This window comes from Pseudopodoces humilis, chromosome 3 (genome assembly GCF_049639895.1).
Source record: "Pseudopodoces humilis isolate 2021_Gansu_Grassland_sample_001 chromosome 3, ASM4963989v1, whole genome shotgun sequence".
Lineage (NCBI taxonomy): Eukaryota > Metazoa > Chordata > Aves > Passeriformes > Paridae > Pseudopodoces > Pseudopodoces humilis.
The window spans coordinates 36,944,644-36,972,587 of record NC_142202.1 but is presented as its reverse complement, the minus strand read 5'-3'; the positions used below and the strand labels follow the sequence as shown (position 1 = coordinate 36,972,587).

At 40.8% G+C, this 27,944-nt stretch overlaps 1 protein-coding gene across 6 annotated transcripts in view; it reads right to left on the bottom strand.

The window, feature by feature from the left end:
* Window positions 1-3,226: 3,226 nt before the first annotated feature.
* Window positions 3,227-27,944, bottom strand: part of RASGRP3 (RAS guanyl releasing protein 3) — a 58,628-nt gene continuing 33,910 nt past the window's right edge. For 5 of the 6 annotated variants that reach the window (XM_088053572.1, XM_088053571.1, XM_088053575.1 and 2 more), the window contains exons 5-17: window positions 27,716-27,847; window positions 26,572-26,719; window positions 24,854-25,027; window positions 24,326-24,442; window positions 23,745-24,020; window positions 18,505-18,582; window positions 14,643-14,759; window positions 12,318-12,433; window positions 11,388-11,535; window positions 7,882-7,918; window positions 5,334-5,459; window positions 4,461-4,825; window positions 3,227-3,914 (exon numbers count right to left, since the gene is read on the bottom strand). In XM_088053572.1, the coding sequence (XP_087909698.1) occupies window positions 3,906-3,914; window positions 4,461-4,825; window positions 5,334-5,459; window positions 7,882-7,918; window positions 11,388-11,535; window positions 12,318-12,433; window positions 14,643-14,759; window positions 18,505-18,582; window positions 23,745-24,020; window positions 24,326-24,442; window positions 24,854-25,027; window positions 26,572-26,719; window positions 27,716-27,847 (1,843 nt within the window). In that variant the 3' untranslated portion in view covers window positions 3,227-3,905. The remainder of the gene's footprint in view (window positions 3,915-4,460; window positions 4,826-5,333; window positions 5,460-7,881; window positions 7,919-11,387; window positions 11,536-12,317; window positions 12,434-14,642; window positions 14,760-18,504; window positions 18,583-23,744; window positions 24,021-24,325; window positions 24,443-24,853; window positions 25,028-26,571; window positions 26,720-27,715; window positions 27,848-27,944) is intronic. The other variant, XM_088053576.1, reaches the window with a different exon arrangement.

Genomic DNA, 27,944 nt, shown 5'->3' with positions numbered 1-27,944 from the left:
CCTGCTTTTGGTCTCCACTGAGATCCCCTTCCATTCTTGGTGTCACATAGAGAAAGAGGTCTCTTAGTGTGCTTCTTCCTGCACGTACTCTTTGTCTGTCTTGTTATTTGTTCTCTGTTTTTGGTGGTGTTTGCTTTGTTTTGTTGGTTTTTTCCCAGCCTCTGTCTAGGATCCTTCACATGCAGCTTTCTTTCATGTAAAATCTGTATTTCCCATACAGATGTCTAAAGCTTCTAGAAATAGTGTCCAAGGCTGCAAATATCCTCCTGTGGCTGCTCATGCTATCTCAGCCAAAGGCTTCTGGGCTTCCCCGGAGGAAGACCTTGGGGGGTGCATAGGGCATGCTTACACTTTGACTTCCATAGAGGAGTCCTTGAGCAGCAGTCCAAAGAGGTAACAGGCTGTTTAATTTTGGAAAAATGTAAAACTTCAGGCAACGGCTGCCCCTAACCTGGCTCTGCAGCTCAGCTCGTCTGCTGTTATGGAAAGGAAAATGGTTCACCTTTCCCAGCTGGGGAAAAATCCACGCTTCAGACTAGTTCTGGTCAGCAAGCATATTTTCCCTGCCCAAGACTTCACTTGCCTGAGGAAGGTGCCTCTGAGAAGATAGCTTTTGTCTAGGAAGATGTCTCTTTGTAAAGCTGAGTTTTTCTTTTAAAGCCTAAAATGTGAGTAGGACTGGGGGTGGGGGGCAGAGGAGGGCAAGACTGGGGACGTTTAGAGCAGAGGAGAGTGTTGTGGTTCAAACCTGACTTTGCACTTCTCTAGGGAGCCAGATGTTCCCCATACCCCTTGAGAAGAATTTCAGGCTACTCCATAAAGTTGGAAGCAAAGCTGAAGCTCCCTTATGTGCAACATGAGGCTTTGCAGAGGTTTTACACAAGCACAGAAAGTCCTAGTGGGTTTGGCTCAAACAGACAAAAAATCTATCAGGGTCTATCCAAACACTTGCATTTTTCACCTACTCTTATTGCTTGTATTCTTTGGCATTTGCAGACCAAGCTGTAAATAATGGTTGACATAATCTTCCTTCTGTCCACGTGTGGTGTTTTGGGGAGTTTGTTTTTTAAACAATCCCTCAGTCTCCACCCATGTTTTTTAGAAGATCCTGAGACAGGAGAGAATGGATGGAGTGGAAGTATCCAGCATCATTTGGGATTGTATCTGACTTTAGCTACTTCATTAATCCAGCATTCTTGTCATTATGACACAGTTTCTCCTGGACACTCTCCTGGAATTGCTGTACTTCTAGCAGGCAGGATTTCACCAAGACCAGCAAAGACACATAGCTCAGGCAGGAGCTCTGATGGCTGATGCTTTCTGCATTTGGTTAAGTTAGAGAGAGAGTGAACAAGAAACTCTTTGTTCCTTTGCCTAGATTGAGGAAATAAAATTGTTTTTGTGAAGAAAAGTCTTTCCCATGTTCAGAAAAATATGTCCGCTTGAAATAAGAGGAAAAAAATATTTTCTAAATTTCATATTCAGGCCTCCCCACAGGAAAAAAGAATCAGCTCATATTAACTTCTTAAAATGTTTGTTCAAGCCCTGTCAGCTCTCCCTACTCAAATTCTTGTTGTGGAACTAGGAGATCCACATTCTGTAAACAGCCTGTGAATGCTTTTTTAATATATTATTACATTGTCTATGATACATCTATTCCTTTTTGGGCTGTGAGGGGTGTGTATGTGAGAAAAATGACTGCATTTCTACCCACTGTTTTTCTTGTTTTCAATGGCCACGAACACTTACAAAACACTCTGTGTTCCCCTTCCTTAAATGCCTGAAGCAAAGGGTTTCCAGCTGTAGCAGGTGCTTGGAATTTTCACCTATTCCTTCTCAATCTCAGGAAGAATTTCAGAAAGAATTTCAGAAAGAATTTCTTCATGGGCAGGGTCATTAAGCATTGGAATGTACTTCCCAGGGAGGTGGTGGAGTCACCATCCTTGGACGTGTTCAAGAAACAGCTGGATGTGGCATTTAGTGCCATGGTTTAGCTGACAAGGTGATTGGTCAAAGGTAGGGTATGATCATCTTAGAGCCAGCCTTACTGATTTTGTGATTTTCCTTGGAGGCTGCAATATTTTGCTTACCAGGATCAGCAGTGTGAGCCTGCAGACGATCCTTGATCTGCAACTGCTGCTGAGGTAAGCATATAACTGAAGCTACCAGGCTTGCAAGAGATTTACTGATGAGATGAGTAAGTCAAGAGCTACAAATAACTTTTAAAAGCCTGCAAGAAATGACCTGAGGTCTACAGACTAAAAGCTTATGAAGTTGCTCATGAACATTTCATTTATAGAGCATTAAGGGGCTTATCTCAACAGATCCATCAGCAGCCTGGATCATAACCAAATTTCTCTATTCAAATTCTCCACCACATCATTTTCATTGTGAGCAAGCCATGTGCTGTAGCAGTGGCTGTGCGGTCAGCTGGCTGTGACCTGTCAGCTGACCCACCACAGGAAATAAAGACCATGTTTTTGCTAAGGCCTGTCTTTGCCTGCAGCAGTATAGGAGTGAAGCATGCTTCTGGCCCTCTTTCAAGTTTGGAAACCAATGCTTGTGCAGTGTTTATTTCTTTTGAGTTTACAACAGTGAAGAAATAATTTTTTTTTTTTAAATACTTTGTCTCCACAGATTTACTATTGCTACTGGTTATGTTGGAAAACAAACCTGCAGGATGCAAGATGCAAACCTGGGCAGGCATCATGTAGTCCCAGTGCCATTTACAGACAAATTACCACAGAGCACTGCAGCTGTCAGTTTTGTGTTAGGGAAGTAGATGAAATTACTCTCATCTTGAGGGCTTATAACATGTTGAAGGGTGCAATAACCTGAATTTTGTAGGATGTCTTGTAATTGGGTGCCTTTAGGTCAGAGTGTGTGCTATATACACACACCTTTGTTGTTGTGGGGAGATGGGATAAGAAAAATAACATATGTGCCAATCTTTCAGGTTTGAGCTTTGTGGTGTTTTGTTTTTCTCTTTTTTTTCCAGATGAGTGCTGTCCTCTTTCAATAACTCAGTGGTTCTGGGAAATGCCAGAACCATTACAGATTCAGGTGCTAGACCTTACCTTAGCAAACTGCTGATTTGGAGATTGCTCTTCAGAACATGCAGTCTTAACACATGCAGCTTTCTAACCAGAGAAAAGTATCACATCCACTTACATACACAGACACAAACACACACACGTAAAACTAAAGTGTTTATTGCATGCTAATGTTACCATAATCAGTGCTGGCAAAGATGACCCTTCTCCATTGTGGTGTAACCAGACAAACACCTAGTGTCTTGGAATTCCTTCAGTCTCAGCCAGCTGCTGTTTGTTTGAAGGATCCCCAGTTTGGAAACTGGTATCACTTTCAGTGTAGCAATGTAAACATGGCCAAAATTCAAACCCCAAGGTGAGCAAAGAATTTCAGTATAGAGGACTTTGTGAGAGATTTTTGTCTGAGATTTAATCAAAATGCACATCTACTTCTTTCCTTAAATGATCATTACAAGCCTCGGGGAAGGAGTGCTATTGAACAAACTTGGATGCTTGGCTTCTGTCCTCACCATTGTTGTTGCTGGCAGATGTATCGAAATGATGCAGTGCATTTAAAGAAGGCCAAATATATCCTCACTGGCATGTAGAGGAAGTTTCCACAGAAGTCATACAAAAGAAAACACTGAGCGCAGAGATCCGTTCTGCTGTGGCTGTGCAATGTTCATCCAATGGCTTACTCGTGAGAAAATAAATAGTGCCTTATAACACCTTTCAGCTAAGAAAACAGGGAAATGGGTGAGTTTAAAAGGATGAGGTATGGGAACACTCCTTACGGCCAAATGTGGTCTGTGACAGTTTATCAACACTTGCTGTAGTTGTCATCTTTAGTTTTCCATGCTTCAGGGTGAGCAATCAGCTATCCTGTAAGCAGAAGAAAATAAGCATTTACGTGCTGGCAAAGATGGTCAATAAAAGCATGAGGCTTTGGAAGTATAAACTTTATGGACCAGACATCAGATCAATTCCCTGCCCTGGCCTGTACTCCTGTATTTGTCAGAATGGTAATTGTTGTGAGTCTATCATGGAGCCCTGAACTGGGCTGGGGCACAACAGCACAGAAGGGGACTAGATATCCACCAGGCTGTTTTAATGGTTTTCGAAATGAAAAGTACCCACCTCCTAAAAGGAACATACTGACACCAAAACCCAAACTGCCAGTTAGAGTGTCAAAAGTAACAGCAGTGTCAAAAAAAAGAGTAAAGAGTGTCAAAAAGAGTAACAGCAAACATGTACTGCAGTGTAGAAAACAGGGATCTCTGGATGATTTAGCATTCTTATGAAAGCAACTCTCATGCAAGAAGCAATGACAAATTTGAATGAAAAAGCATCCCGAAATCCATCAAATAACCTTATGAGACTTCAGACTGTAGCGGATTTTAAACTGTCTTGTCTTCCTCTGGAACTCACCTCAGATTCTTGTCTTTCTGGGAGGGTTTCTATTCCATTGTGATCCTCTGTATCTTGTGGAGCCTCAGCTTCTAGACCTACATCAGCCTGCGTGCTGGGCTTTTCATTCTCCCACTTTGCAAACCCTTTGTTCTTCCCAGCTTTTCCGTGGAACTTGGACTTCATTTTGGGGAAAGTATGGGAACCTGAATCATTCCAGCCTGGCTCATGCCAGAGTGGCTCTGTCTGCGTTGCTTGGCTGGTGGTCACCCGCTGCAGCCGCACAGAGATTTTCCGTGAAGAGCCAGTGACAAGGGTGATAGCTCTGCCATCAAGGTCCTGGTGTTCTGCAGCAACACTGGGAAATTCAAATACTTCATCTTGGGCTGAAAAAGAGAGTGGGATTGTTTTGTTTAAGTATTCTTCTTCAAAGTCTTTACAAAAAGGTAACAAGCCTTGGGGAGGGTGGAGAGGTAACCCCTTGTATGAAGCAGTGCTATAATTATCAATATCCATATGCTGCTTGGAAACTGTTTCTGACACTGTGTGCACAGATTTTATTGTCTCGCCATCTGCATGCTCAGGGGGTAAGGCAGTGCTGGAATTGTGCCCTATGTCTCCTTGCTCTTAAGTGACAAAAAAGGAGAAGTACAATTTCATTTCTTTTCAGCTGGGATAGGGGTGCCAGTAAGGAGAGTGAGCCTTAGACAGGGCACTAAGGCCATCACTGGAGAAAAGGATGTTGTAATCTGAGGACTGAACACAAGCCGTAGTGCAGTGAAAAGAACAGGTACTGCTCTGTGTTGATAGGAAAAAATAAAAATGGCAGTGAAGACACTGGCCATTAGAGAGGATTCCAGAAAACGTTTAAAACAGGAGGAAAACTGCTCGCACCTGGAGGCAGAGATGGACTGCTAGGCAGAGACCCATGGTTGCTGCCTACTGAAGTTCCTCTGGAAAATTTCCTGCATGCCAGCACAAGCAGGTCTCTGCATTGCTTGTGACAGTTGGCACCGCAATCTGTAAAGAAAGAAATTGTCAAGTCATCAAATGGAATGCCACAACTATCTGGTAATCCCTCGGGGCTATCAGCAGGCAGATATACCAAGAAAGGACTTTGAAGGAACAAAAAGTTTGACAGGTGCGAAGGGCACTACAGAAATGGATCATTTGGTGTGAAGGGCATTACAAAAGAATGGACCATTTCCATGACAGCCATTAATAGAAAAATGGCAGCAGAAGAGGGAAGATGATATTTTAATTGTAAAATAGTCTCAAGGCAGAGATGTGGAATGATATGATCCTGTGTATGCCATACATAAAACTTCTGCTCTACTGCATGAGTTCCCCTAAGAGGGGTGGTTATTTATTTGGCTGGCTTTTATTTGACCCAGCAGGGCCCATTATAGTAAATAGGTTTGGTTACAAGACGCTAGAGCATCCATACCCTGAGCATCTGGAAGGACTGCAGGAATTCCTTGGTGTAGACTACTGCAGGTTAAAACTAGTCTAAGTAACTCAGTAAGCAACATTAGCACATGAATGAGCTCTGTGGAAGTGTATCATCCACCCAGGCAAGACTTTCTGAGCACCTGCACTCCAAGCCTCTGCTGGGATTCAAATCAATCAATGGATACATCATCACTAGGTACGTTTATCTAAAATGTGGCTGGAGTATGGATCTTATCTGCAAAAAAGGGCTGAAGGGTGGAGGATGTGCCCGAAACATAATCTCTCTCTTCTCTGTATCCTTTTCCATTGTTCAAAAACTCACATCTCCTTGATTTTGCTCCATAGCCCAACATTTTGTTCTAAGTGGGCATTGTCAAGGTGCTGCATTTATGACTCTGCTGTAAGAACCACTCTGCTTAGGGCAGCAGCGCTGGCACTGGGTGAGAGTTCTGGTTTCTGCCAACACCTTGTTCATATGACTAATGCAGCAGTACATGCCCAGCTCTGGTTTTCTCTGCCTCAAAGGTAGCACTCCCCCTCAGATACGCTAAAGATCTCTCTTGAACTGCTGGGCTTCTTCTATCACTTGCAGACCACGCAGTCTAGTCTTTATCTCATTACTCACAGAGCTGGGGTAAGCAGCAGGCCTGAAAGGAGGAACTCCCTCCCTCCCTCGTCAGAGGTTCAAACAGAGGATGACAGCTGTGTGCTCAAAGGCAGAGTTCATCCCTAATGGGTGTCACACTGCAGTGATGCTGGAACACAGAGCAGCTGGCAGCTGCTGCAGCAGAAGGCAGGCACCCTCACACTTGTTCACCACTGCAGGATCTGAGTGAGCAGCTCTGCTCTCTTACTTTCATGCTTCATTGCCTGTAACTTTGACTTTACAGAACCACTCTTGCTCAGTCTACACTGGGCCACTGCTACAGGCAGTGATGCAGGACAGAAGCTCAACTTTCAGATCTCAGATTGAGTTTACAGGTTGGTGTGACAAAACTTTATATTCTTTTCCTCATCCTACCAGTAAAACTATAGACTGTAACCAGATCTTTCAAAGCTTCTAAGATGGTAGTAATCAGGAATATCTGAATTACGTATGTTGATTTAACCATGGACATTTCCCCCATCCTACTCTGAGGAAGACAGATTTGTGGCTGGAGAGAGATGGGAGTATGGTGTATTTAAAAAAAAATTACTGTGAATTCTTTATCCTTCTCCTTGGAGTCTGTGTTAGACAAAGAGAAAAGAGTACAAGTGTGATGTTACCCTTTGAATAAATGAGATGCAGCTACAGCTATGAAAATCAACAGTGCCCTACAGCCAGGGTTGGGCTGTTTGAGAAAGAAGTAGGTCCAGGATTTTAAAGCCAATGAGGACCACTACAATGCCCTTTTTGGTCTGACCTGCTTAACATGGTGCAAGTACTGCATAAGAAATGAACTATTTTATAAGGCAAAGGAGAGGGATGTAAGAGCTCTAAGGTTTTTTATAAGTTGAATGTCTGAAGAATATCTTGCAATGAGATCTGGTGGGCAGTCTGGGAATTAAATATTTCTCTATTTCTAGCTCAGACACTATTAAATTGCAAGTAGGCTTCACTACAGGCACGTGGATGTACATGACAAACTGTTGCCAGCAGACTTTCCTGACCCGAGTCTCAGGGGATGTATTTCAGGATGTCTCAGTGTTAGGATAAGAACACTTGGTTTTCCAGTTTACAAGGTCTTTATTGGTAGAAAGGGACAGTTCGTCGAGTTAGGGACTGCTTTGGGCCTTTATCTCAGGGAATCTGTGCATTCCTACTGGGTGGTATTTTCTTTAATGCCATGAAACTTCACAGTGTACCAGCAGTCACTACTCATGGACAAAACCAAACGTAGATGCAAGATGTGTTTGAACATAGGCCATTTTAGTTACAGGTATGGTTGACTGACTTGTCCTAAAACCCGCCACCCATAGCTTGAAAAAACTCCTTGTAAAGTTTATTTACCTTTGCATTTGTAGCCTTGTTTGATTATACCCCAGAGCTGCAAAGAAAGACAAAAGAACGTCAAGGAACCAGAAAAGAAAGCTGGAAGGAAAACAAGGTCACAATGAGGAAGTACCAATGGCTGCCAAAGCACAAACAGGATACAACTGCTCTTAACACCCTTCCTGTCAGGCAGACCTCCCCCTCTAATTGTGATAAGACTTGTGTGGCTTCTCCCTTACTTCTACTTACTCATAGTAATGGGACAACCAGAGAAGGAGAGATACAGATGACATTTGCTTCCAGGAATGGGTTAAAATGTGCTATCATATCAAACTTAGTGAAAACACCAGAACACATTTTGCTTCTGGGCTCCCTTAATGTTATCTGCAGGAGAATTTCCTGTGTACATCCATTCTCCAGATCCATCACTGACCCATAATGTTAAAACACAGCAGAAGAAAACACCACTAGAGAGAAAAACTAGGTTCTTGGTTCTCATACTGGTTCCCAGCGCACCTAGCCATAGCAATCTGATTTGTGTAGCTGCCTTTTCCAACTTAAAAAAAAACCCAAATAGATGAAGAATGAAATAGGCAGAAAAGCCACTAAATTTCATCTTTGCCTTCCCTCAGAAGCTGTTCTTGTTGACATACACTTTCAACTACCAAATGCTAAACATCCAAGGGCCAGTGTGTGTGGTCCCACTTTTGGGAAGCTTTCACTGCCACATGAGCAGGATTGCTTGGAAACAGGGAAACTCCCTAGCAAATTGTTTTCTGTGTACTTAGAAGGACTGTATCTACAGCCATGGCATTATGAAAACAAGCATTGCCATTCTTGAGAGGCAGTGAGAGGAAGGGGCAGTTTTTCTAACTAGCATAAAAGTAAAAAAACTGGGGACTCTGGTGTTTATTTTTCCTGAACTGATTCACCAGGGAGGGTGAGCACATCCAGGCAGCTGAAACTGCACGTGGCTCCTCACCAGATTTGTAAGTATCCATGCACAGAGAGCAGGGGTGAATACAGTCATTAAAGAAAGGTTCAAAAGGAAGAGATGAACATCATTCAGAATACAAAGGAAAGGGTAAAATAAACCGAATGGAAAGATTATGGGTAAAGAACCCAAAAAATCTGCACCCCACACACTGCACTAAAGAAATAGCAAGCAAAAATGGGGTTCTGGAGAGAGCAAAAAATAGATTAGACAAGGTGGAAGAATGGTGAGCAAAAGAACAGAAAGAATAGCAGTGGAAGCTGGGTCCATAGAAGGCCTGTGGCTTATCCTTTTCTTGCTAATGCCATATATGTGCACAGTGAACGCAGTTGCTGTGCTCAGGCAGCAACAGGGGAGCATCCCAGTCTCTCTTGAAAGAGCAGCAATGACCTATTTTCCCAGTTTTCTTTAACAGCATCACTGTAAGAGACAATGATTGTCACTTATTTAAGCTGTAATCTGTTCCCACTGCAGACCTCCCTCCTCACCTTCTTATCTCTGTACCTTCCTCATATTTGGCACCACTGTTGTGGTTACACACCACAGTGAAAGCTTATCTGAAGTGTCATGTCATGAATTCTGACCTAAAGCTTTGAATGTGTCTTTGCTGCAAAGCTGGCTTGAAGAGCTCCAAGGTAAGAGGATCTGTTCAAATCCAGATTATAAAGTTTTGCAGGACAGCCAGTCACCTACCCTGCCACGTGGTGCAACTCAAGCTTTGGGATGGAACTGCGACTTGCCATGGGAATATCAACTTTGTGCTGCTTAATGGCATTAGGTCTTAGCTTGACCTTCAAAGTTTGTGTCGTTTTAATAACTGTGTGCGTTGCCCTGTCATGTCAATTCATCCTGCTGCATGGTCAGTGCACATTATTTTGACTGTGAATCAGTGCATCAGTTTGAAATTAGGTTTCTACCTGTGGATGAGTTGCACTGAAATGCAGAACAAATATGCAGCAGATTCTGTAGTTGGTTCCTGTCCTATCAGTCCAACTCATCCACAGAACAATGCCAATGACTTCAGTGAGCTGACAGGAAAAATGACCTTATTTCCATTTCCTGTACAACCCCTTACTCATTTGTATTCCTGCACTGGATGTAATCGGGGAGACGTGAAAAATCTAACAATGGCCAATTAGAAAACTGATTCAGGAGAAAAATATCTGCAGGAGGGGACGTTTCAGGGCAGTCCTTGGGCCTTGCTTTGCTGTGGAAGCCTTCCAAACACGCACTGAGTGTCACGAACGCAATGACGCCTTCCCAGGGCAGCCTGGAACGACAGGCTCGGGCCAGTGGCTGTCCCTGCCCCACGGCTCTGCTGGTGCTGTCAGCTCGAGATCCACCAGCACACTCCTGCGTCAGCACTGACCATGTCACCGCCAGAGCTTTTGCAGCTCTAGAGGAAATAGGTGGAATTCCTTCTTCCCCATGGCATTAATCAGTGCCACGGGTTGTGATAGGGGCTTCAGGCATTAGAACAAAACCGACACGTCGCAGAAGGAATGAGTGGAAAACGGGAGCGTGGACTAGAGCAGGTCTGAAAGGAAGCACATTTTTGAGCTTTGCAGTGTTGTTGTTACTTTCAACCATGAAGAGATATTGCTTAGTGGAAAAGATCATGGAATGAAGTTACCGCCGAGTGCAGAGGAAGATCTGTTCTGGAGAGCAGGGACAGGGTCTGAGTTTACAGCCTGCTCTGTGAGACACACACAAACAGAGGACATGGCCCTCTGCTCTTACTGCTTTAGCTGTCTAAATGTGGACATTTGATTTCAGCCAAGTGTGTCCATTAAAGTAACTTTTATATCACAGTAATTCTTTATTCTTTCTATATTTGGTTTGAAGTGGAAAACTTTGAGAAGTTTTACAAGCAACACAAATGTCCACAAAACAAATCCTTCCCCAGATATGTTGAGAACACTCTAATAAGTGACATCTGGTAAGTTATGGCTGAGAGAAAAAGCAAATTATAAAAAAAACCCCAACTAATAAATTCTAAAAATTCTTATCACACAGAACAGCTGGAAGCACTTTTGATTTCTTTACCAAATTAGAAGATCTGTTAATTCAATAGAGAGAAAATTAGGGCTGTTACAGCTATTCAGAGAATTGTGAACGTATCTATGTTGCCATGTGCAATTTCCTGAGAAAGAACAGCTTTTGCCTCATCTACATCCTCTGCTCCAGACATCTATTTTCCCTTGAGCTTGTTTACATGGGAAATCAAGCCAAATTGAAGAACTTAAGATAAACCAAGTAAGACCATTCGTTTAGTCTCTAGCATCCTTTAGCTAATGTAATTTTATATATATTTATAATAAGAAGAAATTCTCACAAATGCCAGTTTTCAGAAACCACTAAATCAAAACTGGATAGCACAGCTACAACATGAGTAAATGTTTTGTGTTTCTGAATGCCATGAGATATTTGGCCAAGAGACTTCAGCAATAAAATGGAGCCAGTTCCACCCGATATACATTAAAGGCTAAAAGTTGTTTTTAAGATATGCTATTATTAAAATCATACTTACAAACCCTGCACAGTGCTCGCAGAAAGTTGGTTTAAGATAGGTCATTTCCTGAAAGTTATGAATAAATCCTGGTCCCATTTTACACTGAAACTGCGATTTAGCTCTCAAAAAGTAAGCCATCATTTCTTCTTTGCTTATAAGACCATCTCTGTAAGGGAAATAAAAAGTAGAGTAGATCTGTCACTGCTCATTGCACTGAAAAATTTGGGGTTTTCTCACTGCAGAAAGCATGCAGCACACAAAGCATGTCCTTTGACAGAGCTGCAACAGCGCTGGAAGGAAAAAACCCTTACAGACTTGTGGTTCTTATCTTTCTTTAAACAGCAACACTGAACTTACAGCATGAACCTTGTTATCCCACCTGTTAGAGTTATGAGAGCACAAACCAGACCACTAAAGGAAGGAGGTTGACTTCCTGCTCACACAGAACAAGGGGTTATGCCTCTGGCTGCCCACAAGCCTTCACAGCCAAAGGGATTCTGGACAACAAGAATTATCAAGCCCAGCTGGCTAGGAAATCAATGTTATATATCTCTTCTAGAATATTTGTTATCCCCTCTCTGCTACATGTACTCATTCCCCCTGTACTGTACAGAACTTATTTGTTTCATCAGTCTGGCCTGGATAGAGCATCTGCCCTGTAGTTTCACAGTACTCCAGGGTTTTGACTCAGTCCCAGTAGGAATTTGTCATTAAGCTATTACATAAACAATTTTTAAAGTACCAGATAAAGCAGGACTCCATCCTGGGACTTAAGGAACTCACTAGAATAAAAGAATTTAAATGTTAACAGAATTCATATTTCGGTAATCTTGTCAGACACAAGAAACTTGGGAGATGCTGTTTCTCCAATATTTGTAATTTCTGAATTTTTAAATTGAGGAAAAGATAAAAAAGCCCAAAACACCACAAAGAGATAGCCAAGCTTACTGGTCTTTATCCAGCACACAGAAAGAGTCCAAGAAGGGGAAGTTGGCAGCTATACTTTCAAAGTCTTCCTGAGATATATAACCATCATGGTCATGATCGTAGTTCCTAAAGACAGACTGGGGGGAAAAGAAAGATATTATTGTATTTTTATTTAGCCTATCCTCAATCTATACCAGTCAACATTATAATTATATGTAACCTAATGTTCTATTCAGCTATTCACGTGCTCTGTTGCGTATGTTTTATTCCTTTTATTTTTTGCTTAGTATTTCAATATGTGTATTATTGGACTCCATGGGAAAAATGGCAGATTTTTAAAGAAAATTTGACATCATTTATCTAGTGATGATCCTCCACACCTCTTCACACTTAATTATTCCTGCTTTACTTTTCATCTCTGTTGGAAATGCCACTAAAATTCTGCCCCATGTGATGGCATATTCCCTCTGCTTCATTAAGTATACTTTTTAATAATGAAAAAAAAAAGAAGAAATAAAACAAAAACAATAGCAGCTTTTCCATGAGTATTTCAGATGGTTTTGGCTTCATTTCTCTTTTAGCTGGCCACCTCTACCCTTCCACAGTACTGTTTCAATCTGTTTTGTTTACTAGTATTTTGACAACCCAATCATGAACAATTTGTGTCCAACAACCATTCTCCTCCATCCATCCATCTCTAAGTAAAAACAGACATGGGATCAAATGTAAAAGGTCTCATGCAGTGGTGGGTGGCCTCCTTAGCTGCTAAGGAGTTCCTATAGTCTCTCTTCCTGTTTGCAGATGTGCAAGGGCTGTTAAAGCTATGGGCGATGCTGGTGGTAAAAACATGAGTGTCAAAGTCAACATCACTATCTGGGAGGCACATAGTGAAGTTCAGACTCCTTCATTAGATTAAAATTTTGTTGATAAAGACATTAAATTCATATACTGAGACCCCTGAAAGGCGTCTGTGTTGTCCTTGTTTTAACAAGAACCTGATGAAACCCATTTCTACCAAGTGACTGTAACCGATGACTGGCAGACCTCAAAAAAAACATCACAAAGAAGGAACCAAAACACAAACCCAAGCAGTATTCAACACTTTTTGTGATAAAAACAATGGCTAAAAGCACAACTCAAAGCAACAAGTAAACAACAAATATTGGCAAAGTGAAAACAGCTGTACAGAGTGGTGTGAGCCTTTTAGTAAGCTGCATCCATAAAAGCCCCAAAGCATGTTTTAATCCTGTCAAACTCTAGATGATATGTCCCAAACCAAGCCAAAATTGTGGAATGGGGAACTGCAACTCCCTCAGCTATAGAAACAAACATAAACTCCCAACCAGCACATTCTGGAAAGATTAAGGAATTGTGACAGACTTCCTATTTAACAAGCTATCAAAGAGAGGTTTGGATGTGGAGTCATTTTTATCAACACATATGGCACTGACAAAAGCAATTCAGGAACAGTATGTGCTTTTCTGGCATCCCACATTAGAAGAAAAAGGAAACTTTTTTTTAAAAAAGGGTATGTACAAAAAGTAAACTACAAGATATATTTGAAGCCTGGGTGAGAGTACTGAAGAGTTTGTTTAGGTTATCAACATAACCCAATTAGTCAGCTGTAACACGGACAAAGTCAGAATTTAATAGCTCCTCATGGAATTACTTATTAATTTGTAGAAAGCAGAAAGAAAGGTTCAGCCTCTCCAAAGGAAGCTGGAGGTGTGTAGCTTTTTTTACATTACCTAGCACAACACATCACTTTCTAAACTGAAGCTAGAAGATCCCAGCTATAATTTGGAGTGATGTCATGTCCACATTTTTAAAGTGACACCAAGACAATGTTATCTTTACCATACATAACATGCTCTGGACAGTAAAATAACAGCAAGTTGAAAACTACATTTCCAGAAAAGTTCTTTGGACCTATCAATGTATAAGACCTTGTTTCTGAGTTGCTTTCTTTTCAGCTGTTACCAGACATGAACTGTGTGGCTAGAGCTGCAAAAATGAAACTTTGCCCTCTGAATTTTTATTTGCTAGACAAACCTATTAAACAGCAGCCAGGTTTTGGATGCTTCTGAAAGTCTGCTCCTTTCCACCCAGAAACCTATTTACTAATCCCATTGCTGATTGCAGGAATAAAATAAATATTTCAGAACGTATCAGTAACAGCTCAAATTTATTATGGCATATCTGAAATTCACCCCAACCATAACAATCTCATTATAAGCTTGAAATTAATTATAACTTAATTCATATGAATTGATTAATTCATATTAAATATATGAAAATACCAAATCTCTCATTCTCTTAGACCACTGTAATGTTCCAAATACTTACATCCACCAGTTTCCGTATGTGCTTGTTGATGACTGTGGGGTCAGGCTTAGGTACCACTCCAGATGCCCACTCCAGTGGCACTACTGGCTTGTTGGGGGTGGTCGGGGAGGTAGGCTGCTGAGAAATGGACCAGAACACAAGGATTTTCAAATCTGAATTAAGAAGCTGAATTTCCTGTTAGAAGCAGCTCAAAATGTCAGAGCCACAACAACAAACTTGCTGGAGTACTCGTGCGGTAAAAATGTGCATAGCAAAAGATCAGACAAGGTTTCAAAGGGCTGCTTGTCCTCACAAAGAGCTTCAGCCAGGCTCTCTGTGGCACCTCGCAGCTCCACTGCTGCCCCCCAGGCAGCTCAGAAGCAAACCCAAGCAGTCTTTCCTCACTGACATCTCCAGAGTGTTCAACAGCAACGAGACTTGAAGGAAGAGGGAAGGAAGGAAGGAAGGAAGGAAGGAAGGAAGGAAGGAAGGAAGGAAGGAGGGCCTGTAGGGTTTGGACCTGCTGGGGGGGACCCTGCCCAGAAGCCACTGCCACAACCTGAATAAATTCATGCTCCTGCTCTGTGTGGCACCAGCAAGACAGCAGGATGCAGAAGCAGGAGCAGAACTGTGCTCAGCAATCCCACTGGTTTCCAGCTGAGATGTGCCAGGATGCAGAGCTTGATTCATTTAGGCAGCTTGGGTAGAAAGGCTCTAACCTTTGACTCGCTCTGCAGATAACACCAGCCAGACTATTTTATTTTAAAAACGTCTTGGTCTTGACAAAATAGTAGCTGACAGCTCACTGGATGCACAGAGCTCACAGCCTGACTCTCTCCACACCACCTACAGTGCTTTGGGAGAAGCCCTGGAATGCAGCTCAGATTCTTCACATAGGAAAAAAAGGACAAACCTGAACACATTCTCAGGTAAGAATTCAAAAATAACTAGTTAGCATGAAAAAACTGCAAGGCAAACAGGCCTTTCCCTGCATCTGCCACTGGATCTCTAGCAGGTGGAGCAGTGTCAAGCAGAAAAAATGGATCAGAAGGGAGAGTGTCCACAGTCTCAGAAGGCCCCTGTGTTAGCTGATGAGCAAAGAATCTGGGTCTCATTTGTTTCACTCTCAACTGGTGTGACTTGAAAGAGAGACAATTAAGACATGTAAAGATGTTACACATATAATTGTGTGTAACAATGGTATTGTAGATTTGACATCCAGATGAGAAATGGTCACAGGTTCATATTTTGTTGTGTTTGGTTGGAAAAGAAAAAAAGGATTTTTTAGTGAGTTGCTTTATTAAATTGTTTTTCCTTTTTCAAGTGTTAGAACAGCTTTTATAAATGCCTTGATAGATTTTTACCTATACAAGTATGCACAAGTAAGTTTGGGAGGAAAACACCCCTATATCAACAAAATTCAATTTCCATAAGAAGTACAGTGAACCTGGACATCCAGCTCTATCTGCCAAAAGCACTGACTCAAAGCATCTGTACTAAAAGTGTCAGTGTAGTGCTAGACTACTGAGACCTCACAGGGAGCTTTTAACATCTGCTGGTCTGAGTACAGAAAGAGACTGAATCCACTGGAGCCTTCCTCTTCCTTCTGGGCTATTTCATTTGAAGCCTCATTAAATTTTTATGTTTATTTGACAAGTTGCAGTGAAATCCTCATACTACTGACCACCAGCCAAAGGGAAATATTTGTTCCTTCTATTACACTCATAGATTCAAATGAACAACTGTGATTTTCTTTATGTATTTGAAATGCATGCTATGAGGAAAGGGGCTAAGTGGTTGTCCAGAGACTACCATGCTGAATTTATTAAATGTTCCAAAACAGTGAATCTGGTCATGTAGTTTGTGATTCAGACTCTATCTCCCATTTATTTCACCAGCACAGGGACCATGGTGTTGTAGACCGAGAAAACATTTTCAGATGTTTGCAAACATTTCTATATTTTGGCATTGAAATGAATTCTACTGAAAACCAAAAAAAAATACTGAAGTGCATCACCAGTGTCATAATTGTACCAGGCAGAGTTGTCCTCGTGATAATAGCTGTATTAGTAAAAACTCCCAACAAGAAGATCACTAATGGGTATGGAAACGCAGGACACTGTGACAAGGAGGTGCTATACTACAGCTGATGGTCATTCCTCAGTGGTTTTTTAGCCTGCTATACTGACTGAAGAGTCTCCTCCCAGTTTTAGCAGAAGGAAAGTCTTGCTCAAGTCCTCATTGAGAGGAGACTCATATGCTAACAGATCAGCTCCACTTTTGCCTCGGAAATGATTGCAGCAGCATGAGGCATTTCCTCCATAGTGCACCTGCATGGGAGTGGCACCATAACAACAAATCGAGGAGCAGCTGGAATGACATAACTACTCTGTCACATTGCCTTTGACAAAATTTTCCACATACAAAAGCCCTACAGATTCTTTCCCCTCTAACAGAGCCTGTGTGCTTTGGCACTCCATCAAAGAGAAGCAAGCTTCAAATAGTCCTGCTTCTGTCGATTCAGCTGCAGCTTTTTGCCCATCAGGGTGCTGCAATAGCTCAATGTCACTGGCTGTTCATTGATCCTGATGCAGAAGTCTCCCACAACTGTTAAAGTTCACAGCATTGTTTACATTGCTTTTGTCTTGCTTCAAGATCAGGCTGGAGATCAAAGCAGCAATGTGGTAATTTTCTTCATTTACAGTAGCGGTCCATTAGTCCTTCCACAGCATAAGGCTGTAACATTTCAACTTTGCTGGCAGTAATGAGAGCATGAGGGACCCAGAATGACTGAAATAAACAGCAACTGTTGTGGTCAAATTGTATCCAACAAGGACTGAAGATTCAGTAATGAAATTTCAAGTGTTCAAGCTGCTCTAATGTTGGAAACATTCATTAGTTTCCTTATCATTGCTCAAAATGCATCATAATGCATCATTGGGAGCACACACACAGTCCTCAAACTGGTCCTCCAAGAGTGATTAACAATTTTAAACCCCAGAGAAGCCTTATACTTGGAAATTAAAGGGTTCTGCTTCCTTGCTTGCTTTCAAGAATGCTTCAAAACCTTAAAAAGTACTGGAATGCATCATCTCAGACACCTGGATCCTGCTCTCACCCCCTGCAAAGCATTTCCAGCCACCCTCAGCTCCTGCTGCTGTCAGACTTGAGAGGGCTCAGCCTGAGAGCACCACAGGCTGGATATGAAAGGTAATAAGAATGTTAACACACTGAAGAAATGCTCAGAAGAAAGCAGAGTCCTCAGCCTTTGGCAGCAGAAGAAAGATTAATATTTGAGGTGAAATTCAACTATTAATTATGAGATTTATCTGTATCCTTGAACTTTCAAAAATAAAGAAAAATGCGTGAAAGCATTATCTTTAGTTGCACACAACCGAGTAAAGATTAATACCTATTCTCATCTGTTTAAACATTGCTTGAGAGCCCAAGATGAAGCCAATTATACCTAAGCAAACAGTTTTAAAATACTACAGTAATTATTTGCCTTGCCTTAAACAAATATTTTAACTCAGTATTGTTTTATGTAACTGCACCAGCATCCAGAAAATCAGCTAAGGGTCATGCAATAAATAATTGATATAAACTTATATAGGATATATCTAAAGTAGAACTTTGTTTCCCAGGACTTGCAGAGGTTTTGTTGAAAAATAATTAACAGTGAGGTCTGGCATGTTCCACTATTTATTTCTCCCAGTATGCACTAAAAATTATAAATAGTGCCTGTGTTTTCTACACAAGTATAACCCTAAAAAGCTTTATGTACATATTAATAATAAAACACATTAATTGTAATTTAAAAACTTAATCAACTGCATGCAGACAAAATAAGCAATATATCAAAATACAGTAAAAGATTACATACAGATTTGGAGTTCCTTGGCTCCAGCACCAGTGAGAGCTTGTAGATATCATCCTCAGTGTGGTAGAGGTCCAGGGACAACTATACGTAAGAAAGAATGGAAAACAGTAATGTTTCTTAGACTGGGTTGGATATGACGGGTCTGTAAGCTGATATATACCTCCCACTGAAGGTAAGTACAAAGTTTTGCTCCTCTGAGTTGAGGAGAAGTGCCAAAGCCGTGTGCAGCTGATGCAGAAAAGTACTCCGATGAGAGCAGTCCCGGTTTAGCCCAGCTGGGCCTGCTGCTGGTCACCTCTCAGCAAGTAAAGGCAAATTGCCTTCCAGCTCTTTCTAGGTAAGTGAAAGATTTTTCTATCATGTTCTCATTCTTTTCCCTAGTGGATTTATTGAGGAAAAAAGGAAGTACCTAAATATGCTTGAAATGGGATGAATCTGTTTTCACTTTGACAGCTGGGGTCTTGCACTGATCCATCAATATCTGCAGTATATTCCTCCTCTTTTGGAGTGATGGAGGGAAAGGTAATCAACACTGTAGCTAACATTTTGCAATGAGATGAAACAAGCAGTTCATGTTTCCTGTGGTCATGTTCCTGCATTAAATGGCTTTGAAGAATTGACACGATTTGAAGTTATCATCCACCTTGCAAATCCCCAGTTAAGCTAAGATTGAGTTAAAAGGATGTTCCCAAGCAGACAGATAGAATTACTACTGCCTAAATGACTGTGACAGAAGGTTATTTTTAGAGAATCTGAAGTGCCAAGTAAGTAGCAAGCAGGACCAGTGACACCTACTGCAGAACCACCTCTAGGAACCACCCTCTTTCAGGCACAATTTTGTGCAATGCATAAGACACGAGTTGTGCCCTTTCCCAAGATAGGTTACCAAAACAAACACATGGTTTTAGAGAAGTCTGGAGATCACATTATTCATTTTGTCTAGCTGAAACACTGCTGATTTTTGCGCTTTGTAATTAAGGGCACAGTGAAAGGCTGTGAATCCTGCGGGTTCCTTCACCCAGCCAGCATGCTGCTGTCACTTTAGGCTTAGTAAGGGACTGTCCTAAAGACAAAATGGAACCAGCAAGTGCTGTACTATATACTGTTCATGTGGTAAGATGCTCAGTGACTGTATTCTGAGGTTCCTTGGTGGCATAAAATGAGCAGCACTCAGCTGGAGCACATGATGTTATCAGGTCAGACTGGGAGTAAGAGCAGAATTGGTAGATCAAAAGGTGTTGTCTGGGTCCTGTGGAAGAGCACAGTCTTCTCAGCAGGTCAGATGAACTGGGTGTGGATCTGGGAGAGGAAATGTATTAGTATTTATTGAGCAAGCTTGTATCTCTCCCTCCCTGAACTACATGAACTTATCTTAAGCAGTGGATATAACTTCATTAGGCACAATGTGTAAGCACACAGTGGACAAGGTATTGTCTAGTTCAGAAGTTTCATACATTAGCACAAAAATTACAAGCATGATGACTGTGCAGTTATGTAAGCATTCATTTTATACTTTATTTACTTCAGTAAATAGTTTTCCTCTGACAAATAAAATATAATAAGAATTTTCCTGGAATAAGCTTTACAGTGAGTGGCAGTTTCTATTCTAATTTGACTATTATTGCTGTTCTATTTGTTTTTCTGAGCAATTTGGAGGGGCATTGAGAAAGGTAGGGGAGTGATCAGAAATGCGTGACTTTTTTTTTTTCATTCTAAGTGGAACTCACTGAACACAAGTTAGGGAGGGTGACTTTCAGTTTGATTGTTTAGGTGGTTCTCATTCTCTTCACTAGACTGTACAAATGACTGGGACTTTCCAGTTATTTGCATATAGTCTCAGAACAGGTTAGATAAATAGATACTGAGACATAAAAATAGCGAGGGAAAAATGGTGGCACCAAATAAGTTTTAACACAGTTCATATAAATACACTGTGGTCTAGTTGAGAAACTGAGATCCATTTCCAATCCACAGAAAAAGATGAACTACGAACCCAGAGGTTTTTTTCACATTGTGAAAAGAAAACAAACAGTGTAGATACGCTGCACAGCAGGCAAGGTCCTTCCTTAAGCATCCTTACCAAATACAAGTTTTCTAATGGCAAAACTGTCATTAAAGCTGGATTTCCTCTCTGCTGCAACGCTTGTGTTTAGGTCCTCTTTCATTACTTCTTAGCTCCACATTTTGGATTCCAGGGAGCAGTACAGAAACAGGTACAAGGTTTGGCCAAAGTGGAGCAAGTGTGGCCAGTAAGTCAGGAAAAGAGGAATAATCACAGACTAGGAGCAATCATGCACTGAGAAGCGAGTCCATCTTCATGTAACGTACTCTGGCTCACTGGAAGCTGAACTGTAACACATTTACTTCTGCCCATGCAGCTCAGACTCACACAGCACAAGGCAGGATTGCATCAGCCTCAGCTTTCGCAGTCTCCTGTGCCAGTAAACCTGGCATGCGTCCCTGCTGTCCATACAGCAAACTTTTCCTCTGTTTGTGGCATGCTAAATTCCATGCAAGATGCTGGCTTCTTTCAGCTGTTTGTTCAAAGCTAAAATTCTGCAAGCTGGAAGCTGACTTTTTATGCTTACCAAAAGATGAGGTGGGGTGGAAGGGTGTGGGGATGGGGGGAAAGCAGATTTCTGTGTGCAGACATTTAAGGCATGAGAGGACCAGCTTTCCAAACTGTTGACCAGCAGCTACCAATGAAACCAAGAGTCCTCTTGTTCCCCATGAACCCTTTTGGTCTATACTCAAAACAACAACTTTAAAATGCCTGTAAGCCCCTTGAGCAATTGGCCTGAAGTTTACTAGCCACGTCTCACCCAAACATTTAACCTAAGTTCTCACTTTATAGCTCTTATCAAAGTCTCCCCAAACATCACCATTTCCAAGCCACTCGAAAGGCATCATCTCCCTGTTAGAGCAAACAGGACTCTACCACTGAGGAAGAGAAAAAACAGGCCTCATTCCCACATGCCCATGAAATGCCCATTTTATCTTTTTGTGCAAGTTGTTGGACTAGCAAAGCAGTACCCAGTGATTCACTTGACAAGCAAGCACAGGCCAGGCACTTGCTAAGTGTTGTGTAAAAGGCAGCACTGCAAGGGAGGGAGGCCAGGCAAGAGATTTACACATTCCTTATCAGGACAGCAGACCAACTGAAAGCTTGTCCAGATAGAAGCTGCTCAATGGGAAAACAGCAGAAGGGAACAAATGGTTGGGTCAGCCAATCCACACACAGCTGGAAAGCATTCTATACATTTATATACATTTACTAGATTTGAAGGGGAGTTTCTCTAAATAAAGTAAAGATGGAAAAATTTTTACAGTTGACATTAGAGAGATAAGACCCAGCAATAAAAGGAATGGTTAATTCTTCATGCTCTGAAAACTGAAGATGATGTAGGCAGCAGGGGAGGCTAAATCTGCTAAAAGACCATTTGCACATAGCAAGGTCAACTGGTTTTAGCTGTCAGTTCTTGTCAGCTTTGGGTTGCAACCCTTTTCTTCTCCTCTTTCTCTGGAGCCAGACCCAAAAGAAATTGAAAACTTTCTTTTCAACAAAAAGACAGACAGAAATATTTAATCAACAATGTAAGTCCATTATTACTATTTAAGAGACTAAAATAATAAAAAAAAAAGTATTGTATTCTTATACACAGGTAAGGAAAAAATCTACATACAGGAAGAAAAATGAGAATATACATATTGTGGTATGTATCAAAATTCCAGTCTGGGAACTTTTGGTAGAAATTTGTTGGTTTTTCCCTTTCCAGAAGTCGCCATTTTAAGTCAATACTCTCACACTATCAAACGCTCTTGGTCCACAGCTTCACTTCCTGTGACTGATGTGAAGACAGAATTACCCCAGAAAGGTTTAAGGTTACCTACACCTGTCTACCTTATTTATAACCCTTGATCAGGTCTGGAATCAACATTGCAGAATGCAACTTCATTTTTTTACAATCAGCTTAGCTCAACTGTAACGAAGTCATCAGAGTTATATTATGAATGAATGCATCAGAATATCGTGAGAAAGTACTCATCATGTACTCAATTACTTCTCCTAGTAAATGGTGTACACTGAAAGAAATACAAAAATACAAATAGAATCTGTCATTTTGCTGAAAACAAAGAAAACAAGGAAAATATTTTTTAAAAATTGAAAAACAGATATGCTATGTGAGCTCAGGCTGATACAATGATGACTATATGAAGACCTGCAAAGTCTTAAAAGAATCCTTAGCTTTCTGCTCCTTTTGGAAAACAGGCTACCACCAAGAAGACAGAACAGCTAATGAAAGTGGTAGCAGCAGTTCAGCTTCCATCTCTCACTTCACATTGTCTAATTTCTACCCTTTTGGACTCACTTTTTCATTGCTCAATTCCCTAAAGCCTGAGGTTCCGCTTCCCCCTATTCAAAGACAAGCTTGCAAGAAATGACCAGGAAGGGAAAGAGTGTCACAAGAAAGCAGCTCCCAGTCCCTACAAGAGCAAAACAAGATAGTAATACCTTTATAGTTCAAAATTTAAGTTAAAGGATTGTTGCAGGGGTCAGCATCTGTGCCTGCTCTTTCCTGACCCAGTAATCAGGATTATGACTTGTTCCCAGGTTGTTCCACACAGGGCACAACTGAAGAACATTTTCCAATTTCCCCAAACTTTCCCAGTCCTCACTGAAATGAAGCCATAGGTATATCCACACCAGCTTGGTTTGCCCAAGCTCAGGCTCATATTTGTCAGCTTCCTTAGTGTAAAACTCTGTACCTGATCAGTCCCAGTATAAATCCATCACATTTTTATTTACTGGATAGGAAGGGTACTATGTCACATGGAAAGCACAGGGGAACAAAAAAAGAATGATGCTCAAGCTGGAATTTCTCTTGTGTGTTGATGCCAGCATGTCAGCCAGTCATTCCAGAGGAGACATAAGCCTCCATTCTAGGTAGTCAGAACTGAGATTTTACTACTCCTAACATAAATACAGCCCTCCATCTGTCATTCTTAAATGAGGTAACTTATAACAATCCTGTTGCTGCTTCCAGCCCTCACATACAACTGTAGTAAAACTCTTTGACTTTCTTAACACCTCATGTGAACTTGTTTCTGTTTTGGATTTTTTTTTCCCTTTTCTTTTTCAAAGCTGAGATAACAATATGCACTTAACTTTATAGATATGAGTATTCCTAATGACACTCAACATTTGAATCACAGCAGTGAATTGAAACGTGTTCAATACTTACGGTTAGCAGGTTAATTAAATCCAAATTAGGCTCTAAATGATGAGAAGCAGTTTGCAGGGAAACCAGTTCACTCAAGGTGATGGAAAGCTGCTGCATTTTCACTATGTTAACTTTGTTCTCATCTATCCAATCAGGAAAAATGACATGGACAGCAATCAAGTCTTTCAAATGGACTCCTAAAATAGGAATTTTGAAGCCAACACAGTCAGCAAATGCCTTGCGGTAGTTGCAGTAGTTTCCATTGGAAGAGACCAGCTCTGTCATTTCGTTCCAGTCCTACAAACAGCCAGAGAAGCAAGTCCCTGTGAAAGCATTCATTGCATTTCCTTAATCTGTTTTAAATGAGCACAGCTCTTGTCAAGGTGTCGAGAGTGTTAATTTTCTCTCTGGCACAGGCAATCAGCCAGGGGATCTCTGTGAGCTTATCCTGCTCCACTGGGAGGAGTGCAACCAAGTGCCTTTCAGGATGCTCTGCCATGAACCAAATACTGTGCTGGTGAGACACCTGCACTGCAGAGCTCATCAGACAGAAAAGAGGTGACATTCACCTCAATATGTCTGTATTCTGGAGTCCATCATACCTTTGTGACTTCTGAGGACAGATGAGAATGAGTCTCTTTCAGGCGAGAAATAGAGCTGTGGCTTAGACCTCCCACAACTGCCATCAGTGTGTTGAAGTTCTGGAGGTGAAGGAGCTTCTGCAGGAGAGATTAAACATGCATAATTAAAAATTAATGAAAAACAAGTAGCAGCTACCCAATGTCACACACAAGTTAAAGGAGAAGACCCATCATGGCTAAAGCAGAAATCACTAAACCAGGGCAGATAACAGAATGTTTCAACATTTCATTTTTTAATTAGCTTAGCTCCAGAAGAAACACACAATTGTGACAGTTGCCAACTGGAACACAACAAATAAAAATTATTAGAAAGTTAAGTCTGCTAGTTAAAAAATGCAGGCGCACCACACCTGAACCAGAAATATCCTCCAGTGCTGTTGAACAGCACTGAGGAAATAACACAAAGAGCATCAGCTAATTTGTTTACTGTAATCTCCATGTATATTCCTGCTTTGTACTGGAAGAAAAAGACTCATCTGCAAGACTTACCTGTGCAACATTGATAAACTTTGTGATCACTTCTGCTCTTTGCTGGGGTGTTGGTTTGCTGAGAACCATGAGCTGGACCCATTTAGAGATACCATTAAATAGAGCAATAGATCTCTCCAAAGTAGGATTGTTTTCCAAGCAGCCATGGATCACATAGCTTTGGTAGTCTGTGAACTAAGAGAAAAGACACAGTGAAAAACGGAGAAAAACAGTGGACAAACTGGAGAATCAACTTGAAACTTTGATACTTTTCTTTTTAAAGCTTCTCTTGTTTAGAAAGTGACCATGACTCAGGGTCAGCAGACCCTGCTGTACAACAGCTCTTCCTTAAAATCTTTTCTGCTGGTTTTTTGGTGTGGCTTTTCCTTAAATGTCAACTTACAACTTGTTGTTGTGTTAGGAAATACAGAAGCCTTCAAGATGAGTGTGATTGCTACTCCCATCTTTCCTATAATTTACACAACACATTTTATTCTGTGTAGTTACATTTGACACCTTCAAGCCATGGTACTCCACAGGATCCCAAAAATTAAACTTCCCTAAATGTTTGAAAAGCAGTTTTCAGCTGTCCCTTAAAGGGAGGCTTTCAGTAACTTATGGCATAATTTTAGGTTGTGTAGGGAGTTGCTAGTGATGCCAGACACGATGGGTTTAGCTGATCAAAACCAGCCTGCTAGAAAAACATACAAGGGTATATACTCTAACACAGCAGATGTTTGTCTCCTAGCTGCAGACAAACTGTATTTCAGTGTTCAAAATATTTTTTTTTTGTTATAGTTAACACTGCCCCTCCCTTCTCCCCCATTTTATTAAGCAGGTAAAACCAAAGAGAGAATTCAGACCAATCATATTCTACAATTACGTATCTTTGTGAGAACAGGTAGTATAAGATTAATTAGCTCTCACTGGCTGTAGAGAATCATCTGTGATAGCAGAATTCAAGCTGAAGAATTAACAGAGAAGCAAAAAAAAAGAAAATTCATTGCAGGTTTGAGTTTTCTTCCTGGAATCCCCAAAGGACTTCAAATGCATCTTAAATCTAATTAGAAACCCATGCCTTTTTTCTTGTCCTTCCCTCCTTCTTTGAGGTTAGCATTGCACAGATCACAGTAGGGTGTTTTCCTATGATTTGAAGTTACTCTAGACTACACTAGAACATTATTAAGCAACATCAAAAGTGATTCTATTTAGACTGGTCTCAGCTCCTCATTGATCTCTTTTTCCTTCCTTCCTTGAAACAAAAAAATACCCTCATACATTTTTCTTAGTTTGAGAGTTTGATTTCTCTCATGCTCCTAAACACTAAAAAAAGTCTCATTTGTCATCTTGAGAACTTACTGCTTCCATTTGCCACCTGATACAGTAACATCATGTGACCCTTTCATATGGATATTTGCCAGCAGAAATCAGCATTTCTTTTGGCATTTGTCTTACTAATTTGTTTTGTTTTAGCTTTGACTTTAGTTTTCATCCACTTTTGCCTCTTGTCTTTGTACAATCCTCTGAGAAAAGAAACAACTGTGCCTGAACTTCCCTCAGTGTCAAAAATCATCAGGAACAGAGAGGTCAAGGAAGTGCGTGGCTATGTATATCATATGAGAGAATGCAAAGATTCACTACATTGAAAAGTTGAGGAAAAAGTCATAAATGTGAAACCATGTTAACAGTCTTTAAAGACAGGCTCCCAATTGCAAGTGGCAAAGTTGTGGGCTTCTTACAGAAATTCTCCTAAAAGATTTGTGCTCCAGAAAAGTGAGATGTTCAGCTAGCTCGATGGGCTCCAGATGGTCAAACAGTAGGCAGGCTTTTCCTTTCTTGGAAATCTTCTTCCTCTGTGTAACTCTTCTCATCCAGTCATAAGAAGGACTGCAAGAGAATAGGAATAAGTCCCAGTTCTGTTTGGGTGTGTGTCAGCATAGCCAACAGTTGGAATGTATCGTGTAAAATTGATCACAGAAGGACCATGAGACTTCTGGTCTATGACATCCAGCACATGACAAACATTTAGAATAAGACCTGCTCAAGAGTGCAAGAGAAGATAGGAGTTTTGGGTGCACTACTCCAAGTGATAAATAATAGCAGGTGTCTATCACAACAAAAAGATGACACATTCTTCCCCATGATAGAGGAAGCCATAATTAAGGATGCTTTGGAAATACAAGAACAGTTCACAACAAATTCTGATACAGAATAAAGACATACTTGAATAACATCAAGGATTGATTTTTCCTCTGTAAGTCCACAGGTCCCTGAAGTAATGGAACAACAGAGACAGCCAAGTACTGTGCATAAACCACATTTTAAAAGAAAATCTACAGTATCAGATGAGATGCAAAAACATGTCTGGTGATGTTTAGAAGGTTACTTTCATTCCAGCTTGTCAAGGAAAGAGTAGTGGTAATTATTTTGATGTAATGCAACTATGTAATCAACATACATGAATACTAAAAATTCTCCAGTTAAATAATAGAAAATATTGCAAAAAACTAACAGATTACTGATGAGAGGACAAGAAAGCTTCCCTGAGATGATCTAAGATTTACACAGCATACCAGTCACTACATTGCTTGTTATTTTGCATGAAAACTTGTAGAAAAAAGTAATACTAATCACTTAATTGGCACTTGCTTTGTCAGAAAAATAATTTATTTCCTGTTTATATGAAAAATTTACATACAGATAGAAATCTTTACTGTGTAACTATAACTTCAAATTTCCAGTAGCTTCAAATTTAAAGACAATTTTGCAAGTGCTTTTTTTGCTCTCTCAAAATCAAGATGGGACTTAATATTTTTATATTTTGTACAGAACTAGAATTCTGCTGTTTCAGACACAAAGACATCCTTGACATGACATCCTTACATGCTGGAGATATCGATAAGATGGATGTGATCCTCATATCCAAGCTGGCTGGCTACTTCTTGAAACTCTTCAGTCAAACGAATCAGCCCAAGATCCAAGTTAAACTCTGCAGGAAATTCCAAAATCCAGTATCTGAAATCCATAGACAGCAGTCAAGAGATGCCCAGAGACTCGGGTATAATGTTCAATGGCTGCATATATTTTACAAGCATTTTTTTTTAATAGGACT